Source organism: Antrostomus carolinensis, unplaced genomic scaffold, assembly GCF_000700745.2.
Source record: "Antrostomus carolinensis isolate BGI_N321 unplaced genomic scaffold, ASM70074v2 scaffold30654, whole genome shotgun sequence".
Taxonomy (NCBI): domain Eukaryota; kingdom Metazoa; phylum Chordata; class Aves; order Caprimulgiformes; family Caprimulgidae; genus Antrostomus; species Antrostomus carolinensis.
The window spans coordinates 1-16092 of record NW_010310580.1 but is presented as its reverse complement, the minus strand read 5'-3'; the positions used below and the strand labels follow the sequence as shown (position 1 = coordinate 16092).

Below are 16092 nucleotides of genomic sequence, written 5' to 3'. Positions count from 1 at the left end.
TGGCGGCAGCTTCACCGCGCCCGCAGTAAAGATGGCGCCAGTTTAAAGGGCCCACGCACAGCGAGAGGGACGGGCACCGTTAAGCGGGCGAGGGGCGCACGGTGCCCCGGGGCCCGCTGCCGGGATCCCGCCTCGTACCGGGCACCTCGCAGGGCTGGCCCGGCCGGGAGAAGCAGCTGCAGCTCAGCCCGGTGCCCAGTGCCACCAGCCCGGGCTGGACACTGCTGGTGGGATGGGACAGACACAGGACACGGGTCACACGGTCCTGAGGGTTCCTGCGGGACCGGGGGGTCTCTATCCCCCTCCACATCCACACCCCACAGCAGGGCAGGGCCCCACCATCCACCCCTCCCCAGTTCAGTGTGGGCATCCCAGTACAGCACCAGTACAGCCCCTCACCCTCAGCTCCACAGGACCAAATCCTCCCAGCAAAGGGTTTATTCAGGCAGCCCAGAACACAGCCATGACTTTAAAAAACAAGAAATAAGATCAAAGAACACTTGAACTTTCCTTCTCAGGAACCTGCCTGCTCAGTTCTGGCTCTTTCTGTTGTCTCGTGGCCTTTTTTGGCAGAAAAATGTGGATATAAGGAACTAAACCCACTGTACGTTCCCGAGATGTTCTCTGTGACTATCTAGACTAAAGAACAATAAATCATCTTCTTATCAATTATGGAAAGAATTATCTGTGGAGAAGCAAATTCAAAGAATGAACTTGTGAAGAAACAAACAGATTTGGAAATAAAAAACCACAAGTAGCAGCATCCCAAATGCAGCAAAGCACTTCTGCCCCAGAAAGGGAGGGAAATCACCCCCGGGAGCTCCGAGACACCCCAGGGAGGGCTGGGGGCTCCGGCTGGGAGAGGAGAGAGAACACCTGGGGACTGACCCTGAGGGGTGGGAGTTGGAAGCTGTCAAGGCTTGGGCTGGGGTCTTTCAGATCACACACAACCCTCAGGGAATCACTCAGGACAATAATCCTTCCTAAAGGACTAACCTGGCCAGAGCACACCAGGCACCAAGGACCATTTTGACACAGATGACCACGTCATCACAGCTTGTTCTGCAAGAGCCATGAGGATGGAGCCAGAGGAATCACCTGAGGTTCCCCAAACACACCTGCTGACGATGGAGCCAGAGGAACCACCAGCTTTTTCCTGAGGTTCCCCAAACACACCTGTTTTTGCTCCAGTTCCTGAGCACACCTCTCCAGCTCTGAACCAGCAGGGCCACCAAACACTCTTCCAAGGCACAGATCAGAACCGCTCCCCGCAACGCTCGTTCCCAGCATCACACTGCGGGGGTTCTGGTGGGTTCTGGTGGGTTCTGCACACAGGTTTTCCTCAATCCCTGCTTGCCAGATACTTGCTATAAAAACTGAATAGAAGTTATTAGCCAGGGAGAAGAAGACCCTTGTCCTGTACAACTCCATAGCTCTAATAAGCCCCACATGTGCCAAAACACACACCCATGTCCTGACACACTCTACAAACGCAGCAGCACGTTACAGACAGGTTAGGAAAGTCTGTTTTTCAGCTTCTGTTTTATGTTCAGCAGCAGAGATGATCAAAGCTTACAGCGGAGTCGCACGAGAACTACAGCACCAGAGCCAGCTCAGAGCCTTCCTGCAGGGGTTCCACTGCACTGACCACTGTGGCACTGGAGGGGACAGCCCTGCACTCCTGCAGTGTCACACACAGTGGAGAGAGGTGGCTTACAAGGACTCGACAGGACCTTGCATCCTTAAGAACATGTACACTGCTCCTGTGTACAAGAAACCTTTCCAGCAGATGAGACTTACCCAACTCCTAATCACCACTACCCTGCTGAGAATCAATTTCAAAATCCTCAGGAGTTCTTCCTGCAGGGAAAAGCTCGTTAAAAGGCCAATATAGCCCTCCCTTAATTGTTGGGTAACAGCAGCACAGAGATTCCCTGCTCAGTAGCTTTGATTTTGGAGCTGAGAAGGGTCTGTGTCCAAAAGAAGCCTCTAGAGTCCTCTTGTTCCACATCAGGAGTAGGCTTCATACTGGTCTCAGGCGTGGTTCCTCCTCCTCCTCGTGGTTTGGTGGCTGCTGGGGCATTTCTTCATCTCTTGTGTCTTGCTTGTCTCTCTCTGCTTGAAGCCAGCTCTGAGGAGCTATCATTTTCTTTGGCCCATAGGGTGGAGGCCCAATCAAAGCTTCAATGTCATCATAATTTATCACTTCTTTCTCCAGGAGGGCATTAGACAGCTAGAAAGAGTAAATAAAACACAATGAGGCACATGGGTTTGAAGACACTGTCTGAAGTGATCTGAACTCATCCTGCCAGCTCAACTCAGATCTCAACATCTGGACACAGCACGTGCTGCAGCCTGCGAGGAGCAGACCCCTGGCTACCACCCACACCACAGACAGGGTGACCCAAAAGCCTGCCGGGGCCAGCACAAAGCTCTCCAGGCTGCAGGCACCTTTCACGAGGCCTTTTTGGCCAGGAATACAACAACAGTACAACTGGAGGCAATAAAGTGAGCTCCAGGGAATGATTCCTCGAGTCAGAATTCCAGGAACAATGAGAAGTGCCCTTCCTGCCACTGTCACTGCACCTGTGGCCCTGCCAAAGTAACAGCAAATGAGAGCAGAGCCAAAGCCACAGCCCTCCCCTGCACACAGGGGATAACAAAGAGCTGTCTGTTCCTGCAGGCATGGGCTGAAGGTCATCACAAGTTCCTCTCCAGAAGAGCTGAACCCTCTGGCCCCTCTGCCAGCAGAAGGGCTGCACTTGAGCAGCAGGTGGCTGTCACACCCGGAACGGCTCAATCCTGCTGACGAGATGTGACACACACTGGCCTGGCAACCGAGACATTTACTCTGGAGATAATTTAGCTTAACTTAAAAGTTTTGGGGTTTTTTTTTGTGATGAGCCTCTAGCAAACATCTGCCTGCTGTTAAATGAAAGCATCAGAACAGAGGAGGCCTGCAGAGAGGAGACCCCCTAACAACTCCTGCCTTCAGAGCACTGCCAGGACACTGTCCTGGGGACAGGGCTGTGATATGGCCAGCAGCAGGGTGTCAAGGAAACAAGCTCTGGCTACCTTAACTACGCACAGGAGGCCTGCAGTTGGGTAGCTGAAGGCATTGTTGTTTATTTAAAAAGAAGATTTAAGGAAAAGGATTGTTTTATGTGCAAAACATGCAACACTCAGTTGCCTCCTGGTCGTTTTGGATGTTATGGATGGGGTTTCTGAAGGAAAGATCAAGTAGATACACAGGGTGCTGGAACCCAAGCATGGCTCAGCCCAGAGTCATGAGTACAGAGTGTCTGGCAGAGAGGTGGGGACATGCCAGGGTGACTGGCTAAGGGATTCTCAGGACACAAATGGGAGGAGGCAAAGCTCTAGCTCTGCAATAAAACCTCCTTGGTATATCAGGCATCAGTGAGCTGGCAGGTGAAAACTGCCTGGAGTCACCAGAAAGCAAGAACCAGCACCGGTCAGCCAAGGTGACAGGTCCCATGTTCTTTCCCCAAAACCAGGAACTGTTCACCTGACTCCTGTACATCTACAGGACCCAGAAGGATGAGCTGTTCCTGCCTCTGCAGGCTTCACAAAAACAGTCACTATCTGCTCTCCAGGAAATTACACTGCCAAGAGGCTAGGAGTGCAGGTGAGGGACACAGGGTCTAGCTTTGATCACTTCCACAGAGCACTCCTACTCCTCTGACCTGCAAATACGAGCTGGTGTCAGGAGACAGACTACTCAGGAGACAGACTACTCACTGCTGGAAGAGGCACACGTTCCTCCCTGTGCCTGCTCCTAACCTGGGGGATATGCAGTCAACAGTCACTCGTTCACAACATGAGCCCCAGCACTCCCACTACAAGACTTTCTAGGACCACAGAGACACTGCAACTGCCAAGCTACAGAGCACAGAAAGTAGCAAGGCAAAAAAACCCCCCCAAAACCACGTAAAAAACCCCAAACCAACTAAAACCAACAAATAAAACCCCCCACAACTCCAACTTACTGTTTGTAGCTTGTCCCGGTTCTCCAGTAAGAGTTTTTCTGTGCGCCTGTAAGCCTGAGCCACCAAGACTTTTGCTTCCTAGAAGACAGTAATGAGAAGAGATATTTGGAGCACAGCAGAGGTGACAACAAACATGACACGTGGATAAAAAAAAAGGAGAGTGCTGAGGGATGGAATCTGCAAACTGAGCCAGGCAGAAAGCGGTTCTCATCAACAGAAAATACAGATAGACCCTTAGAAAAAAAGCCAGAGGAGAACTGGTGATAACTCCTGCACTAGCACAACTCTTCAGTAGGGTTCCAGCTGAGGGGAAACACAGCCTAATTAAGGAGGCTGCCCAGTAGCAGAAGAGGCAGCTCAGCACAAATCCCAGGAAGACACAACAGCTCTGCTTCTGCAGCGGAGTTTTTTGTTTGCAGCTTTTTTTGCCTTAACTTTTCAGCTAAGGCGATGGTTTTTGCAGCAATGAGACCCAATTTCCTATCAAATCAGACTCACATTTTTCAGCCAGTCCCAACCATCATTTTGATTAGACAGCCTTCCTCTGATCTAGGAAGTGGAGATATTTAAATTGTGAAACTGAGACTTTAAGACACAGGTTTCTTATAATCTAAGTGTTGCATAGCCACGCTTAGAGATACTGGGACTCCTGAGGGCTTGGAGAGACTTCCTGCAACAGAATCTTAGCACAGGGTATTTGCACACAATTCCACAACCACCCCTCAGTCTCCCCAAATTATTCCATCTTCCCCTGCAAAGCATTTCTCCTTCTCTCCAAACCATCACATTCGCACCTCCTGTCTCCCAGAAGCTCACCAGGGTCTTGTCCACACTTGACCCAGGACTGCAGCTTTCAGTTCTATGCATTCAGCACATTTCACAGTCACTCAACTGAAGCTTGAGGCAGCAGCACAGCACTGTAGGGCTGAACTCAGAGCTATGTGGGATTCTGCCTGTTCTCAACGCCTCACGGCACAGTCCTGATGTGCTGTAACCCAACAGGGAACTGCTCCGTGGTTGAGATTTAACACTTAACAGCCACCAGAAAAATGCCAATTGTTTGAGGGCAAGTCACTTGCATTTTTTTCAGTGAACTGAAGGAAGTAAAGAACAAACAGGAAGGTGTAACCATGGGTGGCCTTACATGGTCCATCATTTGCTGAAGTCCCTGGCTGAAAGGGCGCCGACCAATTCCAGCTGCACTCTCCAGGTCTGGGAAGGAGATCTGCCCAATGCTGGGCACCATCCCGTACTGCTTCACCATGGAGTAGGCTATCTTGGTCACCTTCTTCAGGTCATCCTGTGCTCCTAGGCAGAAGAGAGAGAGACACAATGTTTACCAGCTCTCAGCTGAGATCAAGAGGGGCATATCCTGCATGAACACATATTCTACAAGTTGAGAGACCACAGGACCCACAGGAGCCCATGGAGGTGAACACTCCACTTGCTGATGGACCTTCTACATGTATTGCAGGACCTGTGCAGGACAATAAGTGGATCTACAGATACCCAGCTCATGTGGAGCACTTACCTGCCACTGCCCACTGATATCCCATTTGGATATAACTAGGTGGAAACATGGTACAGAAAGCTCTAGGCCCTCCTGTGAGCCAAGAGTCTCACCAGGTAATTGCATCTGTGGCCTCAGGCTTTGGGACAAGTCTAAGACAGCACAGTGACAACCAACAATGAGATCTCCACGCTCACAAATGCAAGCCTAAGATCAAAACATGGACATTTCTCCTTCCCAGGGTGGGAAACCTCTGTCTCTTGCTCAGATCACCCCTGGATGGATGGATGGATGAAGTGCAGAAGTTCAGGCTCTCTCAGCACAATCTCCCCCTGCCTGTGCCAGCATCTGGCTCCTCACCTGTGGTGACTTTGTTAAAGGTGATGGCCTCGGACACTCTCCCCCCCAGGGCCATACACATCCTCTCCAGCAGCTGTTCCTTGGTGAAGAGGTACTGCTCCCTTGGAAGGATCTGAGCGAATCCGAGGGCTGCGTTTGTCCGAGGAGCTATGGAAACCTGCAACACAGAGCAGCTCCCTCAGTTCAGAGAGCAGAGAGCTCCCAGCTACAGCAGCAGCAGGAGAACAGAAAGAACATTCCCAGTGAAACTTGTCGAAAGCCATGGGGCAGGCATCTACAGAAACACAGCCAAGGTCTGCAGCATGTCACCATTCCTGTACTGAAGGCTCTGCCTTCACAGCTGCAGACATACACCTTCTGCCATTTTCTGCTCAATAAATGATAAGGAAATTGTTCTTAACAGCAAGCCAGTAGAATCCTGAGATTCAGGAGTTGCTTTGGAGGGTATAAGCCAAACAGAGTTCACTTTACTGTGTTCCAGAATCACTGAGACTACCTGGGGAACATGTCTTCAGAAAAAAAGAAGAGCCATTTCTCCCATCCATTAAATAACAGGAATTAACAACAGTTCAGCTCATACAATAGGTCATTCAGAGTGAATTTGCTGCTGGTGGTGAGCCAAGGAGCTGTCACCCTTGTCACTTCCACTCCCCACTTTGCCCCAGTGTCAAGGCTTTTCGAGGAGGAGACGTGCATGGTAGAGGACACACCCTGGGGAACCAAAGAGAGGCCTTTCCCTGCAGAGAAGGGCTTCAGGCAAACTCCCATGTATGCCAATCTGAAAAACACATCTCTCTCCATCGCTATCAAAGCAGGTCCTGCAACAGCAGCTTCACTGGCTGCAACACGCTGGCAAGCCAAGGCAGGGATAGAGATCAGGCACACACAGAGCTGTGCTTTGCGCTGGAGGAGGTGCATGAACTGAGCGGTAGCATCAGGAGACTCAGTTGCTCCAAACAGCTTTACAGTTGGCTTTTAACTGCAAAAGGCTTCTCCTAGAGCTGCTTAATCAGCTTTGCACCATCACTGTCACCAGCGGAGCCTAAGAATGGATTTCTCCTCAGCGTATTTACCATTTATTTTGCTGCAGTATTCCCAGCTCCAAGCTCACAGCGATCAGTGCATCTTGGAGAGGGAGAAGCCCAAAGGATTCTCTTCCCACCCAGTGACAGGCTTCATTACACAACAGCCAGGAGCAGAGTTACCTTCATCACCGCCTCGGTGTGCTCCAGCAGCCAGCCAACCAACGCGTGACCCGATTCGTGAAACGCCACAACTTTCCTCTCTTCTGGTGACAAGATCTTATTTCTTTTGGCAGTGCCTATAGGAACACAGACAAGGGTTTGATAAGATCACAGGCAATAGGTGTAACTAGCAGGGCATCATCTTGTACAGCAAAGTGCACGAGCCAGTACAGTCCATGGCTGAACAGCCAGCAAGTTTTATATTGCACTCCACCTAGGGAGAGGCAGCAAAAAGCCCTTCAGTGAGGGAAGGCTGTGGAAGGTGCTGTCTGTCCCCGCAGCAGAAAGCAATCCGTGCTTGGATTGCTTGAAAACACCGACAGAAACTCCCCCCTCTCCCTGCTTCTCCCCCTTACAACAGACTTAATCATTAGACAAATAATTTAACATTTCATTAGATCACAGCTCTAGAAGGCAAAGCTCTGTTCTGTTCCCAGCTCTGCCAAAGGCATGTTACACTATATGTCTGCCCAGGGACAGATCTGCAACAAGTCAGTCTCCCCTTTGGAAAAAAAAAAACCCCAAACCTCAACAAAATCCAAACCAGAGACTAGCTAGAATATCACACTCATTTTGCTGTATGGGTTTTCAGTCCCTTAGGCAGAACATGAGAGAAGCAAGATGTTGTATTATATATAAGAGAGGTCCCAGTTGAGTTTTTTGTGCATTAGGAGTGTTCAAATCAGCAAAAGACCAAGAATAATTACAAAAATCTTTGTCTGGACCGTGGCAATGTCTCTGATTAAACACGGCATGCTCCGTGTGAGCTTATTCCCAGGCTCCTGAGAACTAGCAAATTAAGCCATAACTCACACTTCATACTTCCTCCAAAAAGGTGATTTTTGAAGGTGTCTATTTTCCAACCCAGTAGTCCATAACACAGAATAAATCCAATTAGGATTTAAAAAAAAAAAAGTGCTGAATGGAAGTAAAACTTCTAGCACGTAGAAAATATGTTAACTACAGAACACAGTGCTTATCAAGCACTCGTTAGAGCTCTGCATGGTGAATGCAAAAAGGTACCAGGACTTTAAAGCTGATGTCTCCACACAGTGCCAGGAGCAGCAGGGGGTAGAGCAGGCAGAGTCAAGAGCAGCATTACACCAAGCTTGCTTGATGTCTTGGAAAACAACATTCTATTAACATTAATTTTTAAACAAAGTCAAGAGCTTTATTAAACAAGGAAACAGCAAAATTAGTGTGGCAGAGCTTGTAAAATTACTGCTTAGGGACCCTGGAAACCACCGTTCCCTGCAAGGCATGATGGTGATGGAACAGCAGATTAATTGCAACAGCCTTGATTTCCATCAGTCAGTCCCTTACCCTGCCTTCAGCAGCATGTGTGCATGTGTCTGTATGTCTCTTTCTGTAGAAAGACGTACAGATATGTACACACACACACACACACATATATATATATATATATATACACATACACATACATACACACACACACACACACAGTCTTAAAAAATTCTGGCAGTATTCCTCTGTCAGCCCACCAAGGAGGGAGGGACTGTACTCTTCACAACAACACACAGTGTGCCTGTAAAGATTATTTCTTTTCCTACATCAAGTAATCTCCAGGCAGGAAAGTTCTCTGAAAGCCTGTACTTATCACATTTATGAGACAAACAACCCAGGAAACAATTCTGGTGCATCTTTGCTGGCCTTAAGCAGAGTACACAAACCCCATGGAGAAAACAGGCTCTGCCCCATCTTCTAAGGACAACCCCTGAATGCCTCTGTGCACTCAGCAGGTTTCCTCCCTCGCTCCCAAGAGACCTAACTTACTGACTGCTTTCTGTTCCCAAACTGAAAACACAATGGGGACTACCACAGAGAAAAGTTCTTACTCCTCCCTTACAGTAACACAAAGCTTTCAGGCTGACAGGGCCTCTGGACTTGCAAAGTTCTCTTTTGATTCCACACCACTCTTATTAAAACCAGAAGCTTATAATGGAAAGCACAGTAATATCTTCTTTCTTTCAAGAAAAGCTTTTATAGCAACTCAAGTGCCCTCTGGATTGTGAAACCCAGAAGTGTTCCTATTACATGGCAAGGGGACATTTAATACACGAGCCCGGAGGGTTGTTTGGGGCCTTTTAGACTTAGTTTACCAAAAAATAGCCAGGTCCTGCTAATATGAAAGAATCTGATTAAGCAACAAAAAGACTTTACGGCCTCCTACAGGCCACAGAGCCTAAGGAAGCAAGTCAGCTTGTCAGCAGTGAAACTGCTGAAGCCCCTGCCCTGCAATGCCCCACCGCATTAATCCCAGATACCCCTTCTGCTGCACATCCCCTTGGGCCTTAATTGCTTTTTGCCTTATCTTCCAAGTCTTGGGAACTAAGGCAAGGGAGGAATGCAGAAAGAAAAGCCAAGTGAATCCCTACAAGTCTGGTGTTTTCTCTCCTGCAAAGGGGAAAGTAAAGCACATCTTTGCTCTGGCTGATGAGGACTCCTGCGTTACAAACGGAATTGCTCCTGGGAATTGCTGAGTACAGTTTGGGCTTCATGCCAGCGTGGCCACAGTCACACAAAGCACTCCAAGGGTTTTGTTTTTAAGAGGCAGGTTGAAAGTGTCAGGAATTTTCTCAAAAATCTCCTCTTAAATGAGGAATTGTTTAGGCATTTTCTGATAAAGCAAACACTCAAGACTAAATTCCAGGATCGGGAAGTAACTGACCCAGTACAAACATCCTGTTCCACACCAAGAGAAGCAGAGCACGCCAGTCTGTGCCCAGCCTCACGCCCTGGTGATGACACTCCAGCCTGGAAACAGTTAAGTGTCTGATTATGAAACCCAAGGCTCGGCTACAGGGCAGTTCAGACCAAAACTCACCAGCTTCAAATCCCCCAGGTGAAGTCAAGAGTTCTGGGAACTCTTTTTCCCCCTCCCTATAATATACTGCCACAGGGTAATCTCCAGAGGTTCCTCTGCTGGCAATCACACCAGTGACAGGGAAAGGCCGACAGGATGTTCTCAGAGGGAGAACAGTGCTCTACTGTCTTCAGTTTATTCTGCCAATTCATCAAAGCCTCAGCTTTAAGGCCAAAAAGAAAAATCTCTGATTTCTTGCTGTTGAGGATGCTGTAGTCTATTTGCTATTCATGTTTATGTAGCAGGTGTCCAGAGCAGCAAGAAAAACCCAGAGATACTTCCACTCTCTTTTTAAAAAAACAATCAAACAAAACAATACAACACTTTTAAACTAAAAAAGCCATACAGATGTGAATTCCCCTCTCTACTGTTTTGCTAGAGGCCATGTTCCCTGATGCATGGGTTCAGACTGCCTGCAGATCGAGGAAGACAGATCCATTTGGAGTCTTGTTTGGGGAACTTTCTGTGACTCTGGCATCCAAGACCCTCAGGACAGCTCTACAGGACAGAGCGTGGTTAGGATCCACTGGTCTTCTTCAAATGTAGCCCACTCACTTGAGCCTTCTCTCAAGAAGCATGCTACAGACTAGTAAGACAACAAGAGAAATGTCTGGATCACGTACCTGCAATGACTCTTTCCACAGCGTGCTCAAAGTTGGAAGTATCAATGGATTTGTGACCTTCTCTAGCGGCATGAAGAGCAGCTTCATTACATATATTGGCTATGTCAGCTCCTGTAGACAAGGGTTTACAAGAATTACACTGGATTTGCTATGGGACAGAGATTTCAGGGGACAGAAGAGGCAGGAACAAATCTGGAGAAGGACCTCAGTCAGTCAAACCGCCTGCATTTATTTTGTTCCTTGGGAACAGAGAGCAAACCTAGTCCGTGGTGTTTACTTTAGATGTGAACAATACAACTGCCTTGGCAACGAACGCTGTGTTGCCACACAGAGGACAGAGTTCAGCAATCAATTAACAGGCTAAAGCCAAGGCTGGCTCTCAGCAACAAGGAGAGCAGCGTGGGCAGCCTGGGTTGGCATGGGCTGTTCATACAGCGGCTGCACAACCTCTGCGTGGAAGAGAAAGAACATCTGTTCTGAGTTTGTGTGTGTGGGTGATGGTGGCGGGGGGCTGATGAAAGAAGTCACGAAGAGGCTGTGTGCTGGGGCCTGTTAGAGGGGAAACCCAGAAAGGATATTCCAGGAACTCCACATAAACAGGAACTCTGGAGCCCCTTGCTCAGCACTGTTTCAAATTCCCAGGGACTTACCCTGGAAACAGGCTCAAAGCAGGAGCCAGGCAGAGTTGTCCAATTTCTACTCTGACCAACACAGTAACTGCTGTTTGTTCCTCCTATCGCTTCCCTGGTAACATAGATCAACGTAAGAGTCTTTCCCCTGAAGTGTAACATCTCATTCTCAGGAACAGCTTGGAAAGGGGCATGTGCAGTGGTTCCTCCCCTTAGGAATTAGGAACCCAGGCATTATAAAAGTGTATTTTCCCTACCCCCACACCCTGCTAAGTCCCAGAAGTTTCAGAAGACTGAATATAGCCATGAACAATTGCTCAAAGCTCAGCAGGGAGCCGGTTAGGTTCCCACTATTTCTCAGAGATGGAGAAGGCTTGAAGAAAAAAAACCCTTTAGATCAAAACACCCTGTTAAAACTAAGCAACCAAAAAGCTCCAGCTTGAGCTGCAGAACTAGCGCAGCAGCAGGCAGGGCAGCCCCACACACAAGCACACAGCATGTCATACCGCTGAAGCCCGGAGTCAGTTCAGCAAGGTGCTGTGAGTAGAAGCTGGCATCCTGGATCAGTTTGAGACCCTTCAGGTGCTGCTCAAAGATCTCTCTCCTCTCCTGTAAAGAACACAGGATAACCTGAGCTCAGCAAGCCTTCCCAGCGCAGCAGCTCGGATGGGAGCAGGGGAGGAGCAGACCTCTGGCAGCGGGGACAGTGACATTGCCACCAGAGGGCAGGGCTGTCCTGACAGCATTTCAGAGCTACTGGAGCCCTGATAAACACACCCAGCTCTCAAATTCACAACAGATGGATGGATGGAGGCTTACCGTGAGTCACAGCTTTCTCTCCCAGGGCCACTCTCCCCTCCTAACTTTCACTTTGATCTGTCTTAACTGTTCTCTTACCATAAAAGCACTTGCAGGAAGGAGCTCTGACTGCCCCTACCTGCTCCCTCATACACCACAAACCCAAAAACCCAACTACTAGCTATGTGTAGCTACTAACTACTTTGCCTTCGACCACTTCCCAGACGAAGGTGGGGGTGAGATGATGGCTGGCAAGTAGCCACGGAGTGACTCATTCAGCTGGTCCAGGAGATCCTGATTAAAACAATGGGCTCACTTGCCAGGGTTTTTCCCCTTCCTCCTTCAGGGCAGCTGCACAGCTCATGCTTCCGGTGCCAGATTGTATCAGGCATTTAAGGTATTTTAACTGAAAACTCTGAGGATGCCAGTAAAGCACAGATGGGAGAAGAAGAGCCTGTGCTGGCAGAGCTGACAGATCTTTACTGCAGCTGAGCCTATTCCCAAAACTCTGCTACAAATGTCAACAGCGTACATGGAAGACTCCGAGTAAGTGGATTTAAAAAGCATTCAGAAGGAAGAAATCACTTAACAGGCTGCCTAAAAGAAAATGAGGAGCCTTACCAGGATAGAGAGGACAATAAACCTAAAAAACAAACGGTGCTTAGGGCACATGACAATTTAGGCTCTCACACAAGCCAATTTGCCAATTAAGTGGCTCCCAATTTCCCAGGGAGAAGATACAAACACAGTTCTGCATCTGCATGGCAAAGAGAATCTCACAGAAGAATTCACTGCTAGAGCTCATACCAGAGCAGAGACTTAAAAAGAGTTCAGTTGTCATTTCAGAGGAACAAGCAACTGCCTCAGCACGTCAAATCCTGGATTTAGAGCACATAAATAAGAATAAAGGCAAACAGAAGCTCACCATTTTTATCTTCTCCAAGCTCAGCCTTTGCCAAGCCAGTGAATCACCAGCAAGGACTGGGACACCTTAGTCATTAGGGTTAGGTAAGGACAGGGTGGTAGATGGAATATACCTGGAGTGTTGGAAGATCAATAAAGATGTGCCTGTCAAGCCTCCCAGGTCTCATCAAGGCATTATCCAGGACATCAGCACGGTTGGTGGAAGCCAGCACTATGACATGATCTGTGGTTCCCATTCCTGGAGAAAAACAAGCAAAAACAAAGGTGAAGGTTTTCACCATCACAGACATTGCACTGCAAGCATGCAGACAACATCTTACACAGCTTTATCACAAAGCCAGGGGGTGTTTACAACATCCTTTGGGGTGGCTGAGAAAGTGTCCTCTTCAGTTAGGAGCACAAGACAGGAAAGAATCACCCAAGTCACCCAGGCCAGTCTCTGGTCATCGCAGATACTCCAAAATTCCCTTTTCATTTACTTCATTAGCTTGGCTTAAAAGTTTATTTAACTTCTCTCCTTTTGCCACATTTGGAAACTGCTCCAGCTAGAAACCAGAAGAGAATCTTTTTATTCTCATGAGTTAGGAGATGCCTTCTCATCCCCAGGCTCAAGTCAATTCCTTCTCCTTTAGCTCCAGGTTGTACACACATCAGCCATCTGAAACAGCCTTTCCCTCCCAAATATTTTTGTCTGCCCTTTCAGCTTTCATTTACTTTTACCCTTTGGTCACAGACAGCCACTAGGATCACCAGGGAAGGGACAGGCTTTCTTCAGCTCAGGTTAATGCAGAAAGAGAGGACACAGCCTCACCACCCAGCAAGGAGCATGTTACAGCACCATTTGATCTTTGTCTGCTCACTCATCTGTTATCACTCAGAAGGTACCAGGCACACTGCAGACCAGTGCAGGGACCAAGCCTGCAGAACTTGCACCACAGACATGTAGGCAGAAAATGCAACCAAACAGCTTCATGGTGATTGTTAGCATACGCTAGCTCATGCCACAGTTGGAGAAGGTTTTGTCTCCAGGTCTTTAAGATGAAGAGAGCATCAGGATTTACAGGCTTTGCAAGAGCAGCCTGTGGTACGGTGGCATCAAAGGCAGACAGGGCTTCCTGGGGAAGCTGGAGCACCAGCAGCTGGAGGAGGGCAGAGAGGGGCAGGCGGTTGTGCTGCTTGGGTGGGGAGCCAGAGATCACGTTGAATCACCGAACCACACTGCTTATTTATTACATTCCACCAGGTGCCCACAGGCCCCTGGGTCTGAGTCACCTGCTTAGAGCAGATTCCACAGCCCTGGCACGCAGCAGCCTTCCCAGGGAAAGGACGCGTCAGTCCCACGTGCTTCCTTGGCTGCCAAGTCACACGCTGCAGAGAGGCAGCTTTGTGCACGTAAGCTGGGTGAGTTTCAGCTCTCTCCAGCTCCACCAGATGAGCTGCCAAATGTGTCAGCGCACAAGAGCTCAGCGGGGAGATTAAGGTTACAGGTAAGTCAGAGGACTGGCTCTGTCAGCTTGCGCTAGAGCAAACCTCAGTTCTTGCTCTCTCAGGGTGCTGTCTAAATAAGCTCCTGGAGAAGATGAAGTCGGCTGTTCTTCAGGCATGTCTTACACTGCACTCTGGAGTGTGATAAATAAGCAGAGAGACTGGCAGGCGCTTGGGGGATAGCAAGCTTCATTCACACAGCAGGATTAGATGGTGCAGTACATTATCTGCTTTGCAGCTGGGAAAACTCTCTTAAAATAGTTCTGACTATTAGAACAAATATAAAAAGCCACTGACAGTATCCTCCTCACATCAGCTTCTGCCCCACTTGCTCTCAAGCCTGCAGCCCAGTAGTGCTAAACACTGCTCCAAGAAATCTACAACTGCAGCCTCTGATTCATGTTACTGTTCCCAATGCAATGTCACCTGGCATGTCACAGGCTTTGGCTTCCACAGGCAAAGATTAGCCAGAGGAACAGTCTACAAAAACAACATCTCAGTCACGTCAACAAACGTGAAACAGCTCTGGAAATTTAGCCTAAAGAAAACCTTTGTATCTAAAATGTTTAGAAATAAAGCCACTTGAAAAAGGAAAGGAAAAAAAGGTCCACTTGGAAGGAAGGGACAAGTGCTCTGCCCCCCATTGACACTGAGCATGTTACTGTGATAGGCATCTCATCTGCATGATCACCCTGTGTAATTCTCTAGTCACTTCTTCAAAAGCCTTTTGGACATCATCCCTGAACAGCATCACTGAAACAGGGCCACCTTTGTGAGGGAAGCCTCGGGGTCAGAAACGTGCACAGAGCACAGATCAGGGCAGAGGTCCTGTCTGAGGACTTCAGGTGAATGAAGAGCTGCTACCAAAAGATGTCCTGCATTTTCATTCACAAAACACAGATCAGCCCAGGACTGTCAAGCTCCTCCCAAATGCATTCAGAACAGAGGAGATATTTGGGTCACATTCCTCTTCCGCTTGTTTGTGGTTTGTGAGGGAAGATTCACTATTCAAACCAGGCACCTGTTTTGACAAAGACTGGAGTATGTGTCACTCTGGTTTTAAAAACAGCTTTTGTACACACAGACTCCATCCAGTCCCTCCCCTTCTCCCACCAGACTCCCAGTACTTCCAGAACACAAAGCAAGCTGTCAGAGCAGAGGAAACCAAGGTCACTCACTCGCAGGAAGAGCACTACACTCACTCTAAAACCTGCATACCAGAAATACCCAGTATCACACTGCACATCCATCCCATGCAGCTTCGCATAAAGGCTTTTCTTCTTGGTGTCCTCATCTCTCCTCCAGCCTGCAGAGCAGGTTCCATATAGCTCTGACCCTCCTTTTCTTCCTCTACCTTACCTCCAAAGGAACCTCACTTGAACACACAAATCCAACAATCACTGCTGATGACTCACACATCTACTTTTGCGCACAATTTTATTTTTTTTCCCCAAATTAATAGCTAACTCGGCTCTGTGGTGTTGCCTCGCAGAATTCCAACCATCAATTTAAGCTAAAGACAGCTAACACAGAGCTCTCAACCTTCCATTTCAAGGCTTCCTCATCACAAACACACACCACTCCTCCGCTCGTGCTTGGGTAGAACTGTTCACCTCCTAAAAAAAAAA

The 16092-nt window shown here is 48.4% G+C and overlaps 1 protein-coding gene across 1 annotated transcript; it reads right to left on the bottom strand.

Moving 5' to 3' along the window:
- Positions 1–1901: 1901 nt before the first annotated feature.
- Positions 1902–13217, bottom strand: LOC104523784 (paraplegin-like; the record flags this gene model as incomplete). Its single annotated transcript, XM_010166475.1, has 8 exons — positions 1902–2233; positions 4008–4085; positions 5152–5315; positions 5878–6034; positions 7083–7198; positions 10629–10739; positions 11764–11866; positions 13093–13217. Coding segments are annotated over 8 exons (1064 nt in total), but the record flags the coding sequence as incomplete, so codon positions are not given.
- Positions 13218–16092: the final 2875 nt, after the last annotated feature.